The following is a 10,724-nucleotide window of genomic DNA, read 5'->3' as shown; positions in this document are numbered from 1 at the left end:
AAGATCATCTGATCACGCTAAAGATTTACTATATACAACTTTCATACAATATTCAAGGCTTAAAAGTTTCGCTCACAATTTTATGTATGAAAACTGTACTAAAAATTTCGCTCACAAATACACATTTCATGCACAAAAAATTGTGTGAATTTTTTAAACCTTGAGCGGAAAAATTAAACAATTAAAATTTTCTTTTAAAAAAAATTAATTAAAAAAATTGAAAAAAAGTATGAAAGATGAAGGTCCGTTATATTTTGTAATTTTTTGTTATATTTTGTAAATAAGGAAAAGTATCGTTATGTTTTGCAATAAAGAGTCTTAAGTAGGTATCTATGTCATTTTCCCTTTCTTCAATGGGTTTTTCGTACAAATGCCCCTCAAATTGTAGTCTTTAATAGTCTCCCTTCAACACTTTTGGTGCGACATAAACTAAATTTCTGCCAGCATAATTAGCGTTTAGCTTCGGCATATGTATCATAACATCTCTCAAGTTATCCGGATAAGGAAAAACTTTCAACATTCTGCATAATCTGAAAAAAGGCATAAGTTTAGATTTCTCTCAACATAGTTAGCATTTAACTTCGGTATATGTATTATCTCACCCACAAGTTATGCGAAAAAAGCAAAACTTTCAACACTCAACATAATCTGAAAAATACTAGACAACTTACGCCACATAACTCAATTCCTACAAAACTTGTGCAGACCGAAGCAAAAGTTTAATTTTCAAAGATAAAAATGTCAAACAACTTATGTCGAACGAAGCATATTTGGATATTTGCATTAAATAATCCACACATATGAGAGGCAAAAATTGAAGACCAATGCGTTTGAAGGACAATCCCTGCAAAAATATGTTGCTCAATTTGAAGCCATTTCTCATCATTTAAACTCAAAAGCGTCCTCACAATTTTATCCACAAAGAACATCGTTATCCTATCTTAGCCATTTTACACACAAACTCAAGTGTCCTCACAGTTTGAAATGGCGGCATCTTCTCCTTTGCTTTTGCGCTCCACTGCCTCTTCTTTCCACAGTGAATTTCCGGCCCATTCCGTTAGATTACCGGTTAAGGTCCGGCCCAATAAATTGACAGTGAAAGCCTCATCATCATCAGGGATAGTATTGGTTGATAAAAGTGATGCTGATAAGGTTAATCGCCTCAAAACAAATTACATCGAAAAGATTGTCCCAATTTTGAAGGATGAATTCAACTACACCAATATTCTCCAGGTATACATTACTTTACCTTCAAACTTTTCCACTTCTTTCTGCACATTTGCTCCAAGAGCTATGATTGTATTCTACAGTTGAAATACTGAGAAATTGTTTGTTCTATTACAGCAAAAATTAGGAGCATTGACCTATTACTTCAAAATCCACCATTCTTTAGTACTCCCTCCGTCATAAAATAAGTGCTTATTTCACGCTCATTAAGAAAAACAATAAATACTTTTACTGAGTTACCCCTAGTTAACAAGAAGTAGTTCTTTAATAAAAGGGTATAGTTGGAAACAAGTAGAGGACTATTTTTTGTCTTGAATTTCTAAAGCTACACTTAGTTTGGGACAAATTTTGTTTGCTAAGTGACACTTATTTTGGGACAGATGAAGTATTATTTTGATATGACATGTGGACTATCTGTCTTTTAGGTTCCGAAGGTCGAAAAGATTGTGGTAAATTGTGGTATTGGAGATGCTGCACAAAATTCCAAGGGTTTGGATGCAGCAATGAATGATTTGGCACTAATTACAGGGCAAAGGCCTGTGAAGACGAGGGCTAAGAATGCAATTGCTACTTTCAAAATTAGGGAAGGTCAACCGCTTGGAATTGCTGTTACACTTCGTGGAAATGTATGTGACCTTCTTTTTCTTTTTTTGAAATTCCTTATCTTAACTAAAAATTTCACTTGCAGTTCCATTTGTTCCATTGCTATATGTGATTTGTAGCTAGATAATTCTAGTGGATGAATAATAGGGAATTTGGGAGCAAGACTGACCTTTTTAGGGTAAAGCCTTCTAAAAATGATAAAGGGAAAGCAAGAAATGAGTAGTGAACTTTCTTGAACACTATTTCTTGTGTTAATACTATATTAATCCTTAACATTTGATCAATATTAGTTCTATCCTAAAATATGATCTGTCTCAGAGTACGCCTAAGCTCATTGTCAGTTCCAGGCTAAACCTGGTTATCATGTGCTAACAATAGTGCATGACGTGGAAAGGTAACGGACAACCGAAAAGAAAAACTAATGAAAAAAAGATGTTCTCTGCAAACTTTTTCGTGCTCTGCCCCACTATCAGCCCTTTTGACCTCCATCTCCAGGCACTTGTCTCTCCCTTTCTTGTTCTTTCTTCCTCCATGTTTAGAAATAGACAACAACTCATGAGGTGAGGATTGCCTAAAACCATACAAGACAACAACTTATTACCCCAATCAATATGGGACTCTAACAACCCCCTCCTTTCGCACGTTCAAGGCTGGACATCTGGCACGTGAACAACATAACATGGGGTCCAACATTCGTAAATCAAGAGCAGGGATGGGTTTGGTCTGATACCATGAAAGGTAAAGGGACCTTTGACCTAACTCAAACTCATTAGCTAGCTCATGAGCTAACGATTGCGTAAGACCATATAAAGTGATAAAAACTCATTATCTCAACCAATGTGAGACACTAGCTCCACAAATTGAAATGAAAGCAGCAAAAATTCCGCTTTTCACCCCAAAGCAAATTTCTTTCTAGATGTTATATGTGCTCCAATGCTGAACTGAAAATTGATGAAACATTTATTGTGTTGAAGCTTTTGGATCTGCATTCTTTTCTCCATAGGCATGTAGGGGCTGGCCTATTAAATAGGATTTGTTGAATTGTGCTTCCTAAAGCACGGAAGTTGACCCCTCTGGAAGAATTTTATCGGTTAACAACTTTGCTGCAGAAAATATATTGAAAGAAATTGAGAACTTACCAGTTCTATCTCTTCATTTTATCCTTCTTAGCCGATCATCCGCCTTCTTCGTTTACCAACCCTCATCCTGGCCACCCACTTCCATACCACACATGCAATTGGACATGATATAGCAGGCCATTAATATCGAGGCTAGCAAGTAAGGCTATTTTAATAGGAACGACTATATAAATATTGTTATAATAGAGGGCTTTGTTGCAGAGCCATAGATGGAGGAGTAAGAGAATAAAATGAGGGGAAAGTTAAATGGAAGAGGGTCTTGCTAAAATAAACTGCTGTTAGCAAGGCAGAGGTTCACATAAGAAGGGAAATGGTTGGCAAAACAGTCAGAGAAGTAATAGCGGAAATGAAATATCAAATGTCAATCAAATCTCTTATTCAAAGGCTGCCGAGACCTATATGGTTACATGATACATATGGGAAATAGCTTGGGGGTATAGCAACAAACTGACTAGTTGAGACCTGGAGTGAGCTAAATTGACGTGGAAATCAAGCTACTCTTGCTGCCAGTCAAACATGGCGGCCAAGTTTTGGGTGTCTGTCAAAATTTCTTGCTGTCCAAGTTTCTATTTCATGAGCTGCTAGGTACAACAAAATGCCACTGTACTACAAACCCGATCCATAAAAGAGCTTAAAACTGAAAATAATAAAATTAATGACCACTAAAAAGAAGTTAATGAAACTACTTTTGGGAAATAAAATAATCTTAAGAAAGTTTTCTATTGCACTTGTCAACTCTTGTTGGAATAGGATTTACATCAGGACATGGGAAGAGAGGGTCCTAAGTGTTTTTTTTTTGGGGGGGGGGAGGTTGTCTAAAAAGACCTACAAAACCTTAAAATCCATGCAGACCAAGCGACAAATAGAGAATAAAAAAATCTATATAAGTGACACCCAGTAGTTGTGATTAAGTTTTTATCAAGTTAGTACGCTTTCTTTAGTTCTTTTTTTTTTTCAAGAAGTCTTTTACTTGTGTCAGACTCTTATGTGCGAGTGGTAAGTAGAACTTCTATTACTTTTTTATTTTTATTCTTAATTTTTTTAATATGATAATGGACTGCAAATCTGCGATGAACTTAAATTGAGTGACACGAATAGTGAGGATTCATATAATTAACCCCAACTTGTTTGGGATTGAGGCATTATTGTAGTTCTTGTTGTTTTCATGTTTTCTGTGGGTAAGGGTAGTGATGGAATCTGGGATGGAAAAGGGATGTTGGCAATAGTGGCAATAGAGATTGATAAGTGTTGGAACTGGATTGGGGTTGATGGCTTCTCCCTTTTCTTTTTTTCCTATCTTACTGCTCGTTTGAACATGTCAGCAACAGATATGACCAGTGATCTAGCCTGCAGTGGGCTTGAGGACCAGTTTTAGACAGACCTAATATCTCACAGCTAGTCAAAATTTTAAGCTTCAAGACAGTGACCATAAATGAAATTTAATGAGGATTTACTCAAGTTACCCACTGAGAAAGAGAAGCTTAGAAGCACTTCATATAGGTATGAGTTGGGAATAGACTGATGTAGTTATTGAAGAGTAATTATGTCCCAATAGAGATCGACTGTATAATATTTGAGAAATAATTGTTCATATTCTTAATATGAAAAAATAGTTGAAATACTTTCAAATTTGAAAATAATGTACAATACTTGTTGCCAACATTCAAATTTGGAGCTTATGAAAATTTGTTTTTTGGACCTAATGTTCAAGGATCTTCCGTTTAGATGTACTAAAAAACAATGTTGACTGGTAACAGTTTGCCAAATATTCCTGGAATACTTTATTCACAAATTTGGACGGAATGTTCCTGTAGTATTTGTTGAAGAATCAGGAGTTTGAATTTTTTAGTGCTTAAAATAGACCCACAAGGGTGGCTGAGTTGGTTCAGCGAGTGGTTTCCCACATGGGAGACTTGGGATCGATTCCCTCACCAATAAGCTTCTCAGTCTGAGCTCGTCGCACGGGACTTGCGTAGTGCAATTTACATCTTCTGTGTGGTTTGCGGGCTATTGCATTAGGAGCGGGGTTTTCCCAAAGCGCACCCAAAGGGTAGCGGTTGGGGGTTCCCTAGTCTATATATACATGTATACGATAGCACATGGAACATAAAGGACTAGATGTACTTAAAGATGGAAAAAATCTCATTAAGCACCGCTGAATTGCTAAGAAGTTGACCAAATATTGCTAAATCCGTGAAATCGAGGTAAGATTTTAAGGTGATTGCGGTGCTTACATGCAAACAATTCCTGATCTTTAAGCTCGCTGTTCCAAGAGAATGAAATGATAGATAAAGACGTTACATATAGAATCAAATCAGATGATTGAAATGGACAAATGCTACGAGGTGTTATGTGATAAAAAGATTCATACCAAAGTTATAAGTAAGTTTTATAGAATAATTATAAGATCAACAATGTTGTATGAGTGAATTTTGGGCCGATAAAGTCCCTACACATTCACAAAATGACTGTCACAGAGATGCGGATGCTACGATGGGTGTGGTATTACAAAACTAGACAAGATTAGAAATTATAACATTCCTGAATAGATACAAGTCACACATCAAGGTTAAAATGAGACTAGGTCAGTTGAGATGGTATGATCATGTCCTGCGCCAATCGCAAGCTGTCCGTAGATGTGAAACCATAGTGAGCGAATGTGTTAAAAAGGGACAGGTAGACCAAAAATTACTTGAAAGGAAGTTGTCTTGCAGAACCTATAATTTCTTGGGATCGATGCAGATTTAGCGGAAGATAGGGCACAACGAAAGAAAAAGATCTATATAGGAGATACCTATTAGTAGAGAAAATGCTTTAGTTCATGTTAACACTTTTACATTACGTCCTATGCTTTTCTTGGAGTTGTTTTGTCTTTTAGAGATTTATATGTCAGTAGCAAATATAATATAGGACTTTTAATACTTTCATTTTTCTTTCATTTTTTTCTTTATTTTATATAATTTTGGCTTGAGATGAGAGTATAAATATAACATGGTTAGTGAGGATTGATATAGTTGACCCCAACTTGTTTCGGACACCAGTGTTGTTGCAATTTTCGTTTTTTTTTTTTGGGTGTGGTTGGGGGGGGGGGGGGGGGGGGGGCGCAAAAACTCCAAAGCCTCACCCAAATACCACCATCTTGATATCTTGATGTAGAACAAACTTATTTTGTTGAAGGGACTTAGCGAAACTTGAATTACTATGATCATAGCCGAAGAGAATTGAGATGATTTGGACTTGGACAATCCATTTGCTTCACTCCTAGGTCTACCAGTATATGTTATTTGCTTTATATGCTTCAAACTCACGTCTGTTTCCTCATGATAGGTGATGTATTCATTTCTTGACCGGCTAATTAATCTGGGGCTTCCTCGAACGAGGGACTTCCAAGGCGTAAATCCCAATAGCTTTGATGGTCATGGAAATTATAGCATTGGCTTTCGTGAACAGAGTGTCTTCCCAGAGCTAAGTTATGATGCTCTTGGTAAGCCAAGAGGAATGGATGTTTGCATAACAACAACGTCCGAGACAGATAAAGAGGCACACAGATTGTTGGCCCTCATGGGTATGCCATTTAGAGAAGGTGCTGTTGGACAGGCAAATGTTATGCGAAAGAAAAAGCTTAGAGCTCACCATTTTGACTCAAAGGCGAAGCAAAGGTCTAGGAGATGAGGTTGATCCATTCTCCAGGGATAATGAGTTGATTCCTTGTATTTTTGCTGTTCCATAATTTTTCGGTTGTTTGTAGCATACAATTCGAATGGAAAATCTGTCATTGCAATTTACTCTCTCGTTGGTGAGATCTTGAAGATACATTATTTATGTTTTCCTCTGCATATTGCCACATTGTTTTGTGATTTCAATCCTGCAATACACTGGTAGAGGACTCGAATCTCATTACTTCATGTAATTTCTTTTTTCTTGTCAACTTTGAAAGAGGTGCAGTAATATTTTAAAAAAAGAAACTCCTAAACTATTTATAAGTTTATTATTTAGCCTATGTGGTGTTTATGTTATCCCCTTAAATTCTACTCCCTCCGGTTCATAATAAGTGTCCATTTAACTTTTTTATTTTGATTCAAAATAATTATCCACTTAAAATATTTTTGGTAAACAATCAATTCCATTAACCAAAATTGTAACGTTAAAAAGCAAGTGATGACCATCTACAACCTTGCTATTACGTCACACTACTTTCCTAGCAAGAATCAAGTAGTGTGAACACTCTTTTTAGAATTCAGCTTTCAATAAAAGATAAATCACACTTTTTTTTATTTTAGTACTAAGTTGCTGGTGTGAACACTTGAAGAATTCAACTTCCCAATATATTTCCAATATACTTTTTCTTTTATTTTTTTGATCTCTTGATAAACAAAAACATGAATACAACTTCGATCTTAAGGAGTTTCACAAATAACAACTACATCTGAAATCCAACAACTTCCATTCACAAAATATAGTGATGAAGAATAAAGAGCCAAGAACAAATGAAGAACACTCAGAGTAGTTCACGTCACTGTTCACTGTGCAGATTTTGAGTTTTTTATTTTTTTTATTTTTTATTCATGAAGATCAAATCCTTATAACCCAATCTATGATCTGATACCAAATGATGCGGAAACCAATAAAAGAACCATATACAACCCAAGATCAGATTTACGATTAAAAAGAAAAAGGAAAAAAAGACGGAGTTGAATAAACAAGCTAATGTTATAGCAAGAAAAATGAAACAACAAGAATAAACAAAAAGATAAGAAGCTTATACCCAAAGAATTAGAACTAACCAACAACTAAGTTCATAACTAATCAAGACCACAAGTTGAGTACAAGTTAAGACTACAAGCTATCAAGAAAGGAATTTGATTACTACAAAGGAAATGCTCACCTTGCAGCAACCAATAATTGATCACAAAGAAAATATAGGGATCTATCCCAAAACCTCTCACAAAGAGTCTTCAAAGATTAATATAAACTAGCATTTACAACCTCTAAAATGAGCTATATAAAGCTAGGAAAATACAAGGTTCAGATGGGCTTTTGCCCATTAACTAAATAAGCTGAAAATAATTAATAAGTAGCTGGTCTTTTCAGTATGCCCGAAAGGCCCAAAAATAGCCTCTCAATCTTGGGAATATCAATGTCATGTGGACTATCTTCAGGTCCTTCTGCAGATCTGCTTTGTGGGCTTCTATTCCTTGTCCCACGAGCTTATTTCCAAGCCTTGTATCTCTTCTTGAAACTTTCTAGCTTGAGCTCGTGTTGTTGGACCATTTGGTATTTGTAATTTTTGAGGAGAGTTTTGGTCAGCCTTGCTCACATCAGTATAACTTCTTGATGCCGAATACTCCAACCTACTAAAAACAAGTCAGCCAGCAACCACATCTCCCTGAATGCAAGCTCAGTAATGAAGCTTCTTTGCATCTCGTCCCTCCAGGATCTCTTAAAGAGTTGACTTTTCAGGGTGGACTTTTAGTATGCTTCTGTGTGAGATAAGCTAAAAGCGGATAAAACTAAAGCGGATAAAATTGCAGAATGTTTAAAGTCATATTATCAGCAAAATCGCCTTTACGCTTATGATTGTCATAATGAAGAACACAGAAAATCAACAAAAAACACTAATCCAAGTTGGCTAAACCAACAATAGTTTATTATAAATCGAAGATGCAGATTACCAGAAAGGTAAATCCGCAGAACCGATCCTCACAAAGTCCGTGCACAAAAAGATTTATCGCTTATCTGATAAAAGAATAACCAAAAAATAGCTCTAATTAGTAATGCCCAAGCCAATGAACGTAGAAAGCACACCCAATTCCAAGAATTTTTCAAAAGCTTGAAGGGTTCAACAATGGTAACTTCAACAATAACAGTTGAGAGATATTAGGAAATAATTAATATTACAATTTTATCCAATATGAAATGAACTTTTTAGAGAAGATTTCAACTTATAAAGATACAAAAGTCGTTCAATATTTAAATGATATTTTGGTCAATCAACATTTATATTCATGCTTTTATAATAACTAGTCTCTATTAACGTGTAGTTGCACGTTATTCCCAAACTATCTCAATCATAATAAAAATATTAAATAAATATTATTTATAATTATATACATTTATTTTATGAGTTACAAAAATATTTAACTTTAAATTTTCCATTTTACTCTTAATAAAATAATTATCAACGAATGAAAGAAGGTACATCCATAAATTAAAAGAAAAAATAGAAAAGAAGTAGACATGATTTTTAGTTTAATTATTTAATATTTGGAATTCAATGGATAAATTTATTTAGAAAATATTCAAGAGATAGATGGATTAGTATGATGAGATAGTATTTTCGAGGTTCGAGACTTGGAATAGATGTAGATAACGTTATATGTAGTCCATTGGTGTATTGTAAATCTAACTTGATAAGTGAATTCCAACAAAAAAACACATACTAACTTAAATAAAGTTTGGCACAGTATCAACGAACAACGGATATCCAAGCAATAGACAAAAGTTCAGAAACCAACTGAAATATAAATTTTGGAATAGAAACTTTCATAATTTTAATGTGAACAGAGATAAGCAGTAGTAGTTACACATAAAGTTTGGCATAATCACTTTCATAAATTCAGTGGACACCAAAAGTAAGTCTTATAAAATTAGTCACAATAAATTAAATAATATTAACACATATAATTTATCTTCACATCATCATAAGTCATATAGAATTGTGCAACATGTGCGGTCAGCCAGCCAGCATCTATGACAAGGAAGAGAAGGTAGAAGATAGAAATTTAATCAAAGTTGTATCGACGCCTGATTGTCATTTCAATGAAGATAAAATATCTAGGGTATTAGCCGAGCTATTTATTTTCAAGGGAGAGAATGTATCAGTAGTCAATTAGAGTTGTGGTTAATGACTGATTGTAGTTTCAACGGAGAGAAAATAGGAGCAGATAATAAAATTAAAGTTGTATTTAATGATCTTTTATTTATTACTCCCTCAGTATAAAAAAAAAAATGTCCACTTAGCCTTTTTTTCTTGGGTTAAAAAAAGTGTCCACTTATTAAATTCAGAAACAATTAATCTTATCTTTCCAGATTTGCCCCTATTAAGTGTTATGTGATCAAATCACAATGTCTATTTAATTAGGGATAGTTTAGTCAATTTACATATTTTTTTTCTTGGAGTGAGTAATTTCTTAAAGGATGTGCAAATGACTAAGTGGACTCTTTTCTTTATCCGGAGGGAGTATAAAGTACTTTTACCGTTTCAGAATGTTTGTAGGATAATTGATTTCTTAAGGGTATAAAAGTCGAAAGGAAGAAAGAGAGTATGTTGGTATATATAGGATTTCAATTGAATTTGAAGTCCCAGAGTAATAAGATTAGGCCTTATTACATGAGTTAAGTTGTAGTAGGAATAGGATTACTAAAGAATATTCCTAACTTCTAGTAGTAATAGGATTAAGTTTTTTATTTACCAAAATAGACAATAGAAATATGATAGAATTAGACTAAAAGAGTTTAAAAGTCGTTCGATATTTGAAGGATAGTTTGGTCAACCAAGATTTATATTCATGCTTTTAAAATAACTAGTCTCTCGGCACGTGTGTTGCACGTATATATATCAGGTCATGTAATACACATTTGTATAAAATAAAATCAATATTCTTAAAATAAAGTTGAGTAAATAATTATACATGAAATAATAAAGTACAAGTTTATGTAAATGATCAATGTGGATTGTTGTATTCTGACTTATTT

The 10,724-nt window shown here is 34.3% G+C and overlaps 1 protein-coding gene and 1 long non-coding RNA gene across 2 annotated transcripts; one reads left to right on the top strand and one right to left on the bottom strand.

Moving 5' to 3' along the window:
- Window positions 1-817: 817 nt before the first annotated feature.
- On the top strand, window positions 818-6,805 carry LOC132631590 (large ribosomal subunit protein uL5c). The gene is made up of 3 exons (XM_060347206.1): window positions 818-1,233; window positions 1,653-1,853; window positions 6,297-6,805. The coding sequence occupies exons 1-3, from the start codon at window positions 985-987 to the stop codon at window positions 6,639-6,641; spliced, it is 795 nt and encodes a 264-aa protein (XP_060203189.1). The 5' UTR covers window positions 818-984; the 3' UTR covers window positions 6,642-6,805.
- A 1,081-nt stretch (window positions 6,806-7,886) lies between these two features.
- Window positions 7,887-9,571, bottom strand: LOC132633928 (uncharacterized). The gene is made up of 2 exons (XR_009579940.1): window positions 8,642-9,571; window positions 7,887-8,463 (listed from the first exon to the last, which is right to left on the bottom strand). It is a non-coding gene; the product is annotated as an uncharacterized LOC132633928 (long non-coding RNA).
- Window positions 9,572-10,724: the final 1,153 nt, after the last annotated feature.

This window comes from Lycium barbarum, chromosome 3 (assembly GCF_019175385.1).
Source record: "Lycium barbarum isolate Lr01 chromosome 3, ASM1917538v2, whole genome shotgun sequence".
Classification (NCBI taxonomy): domain Eukaryota; kingdom Viridiplantae; phylum Streptophyta; class Magnoliopsida; order Solanales; family Solanaceae; genus Lycium; species Lycium barbarum.
The sequence above is the reverse complement of the archived record's forward strand: the minus strand, read 5'-3'. Positions and strand labels throughout refer to the sequence as shown.

Coding starts and splice junctions, on each gene's coding strand:
- LOC132631590 (XM_060347206.1), top strand. CDS start 985: ATGGCGGCATCTTCTCCTTTGCTTTTGCGCTCCACTGCCTCTTCTTTC. Junction 1,234..1,652: donor ACTACACCAATATTCTCCAG/GTATACATTACT, acceptor TCTGTCTTTTAG/GTTCCGAAGGTCGAAAAGAT. Junction 1,854..6,296: donor CTGTTACACTTCGTGGAAAT/GTATGTGACCTT, acceptor TCCTCATGATAG/GTGATGTATTCATTTCTTGA.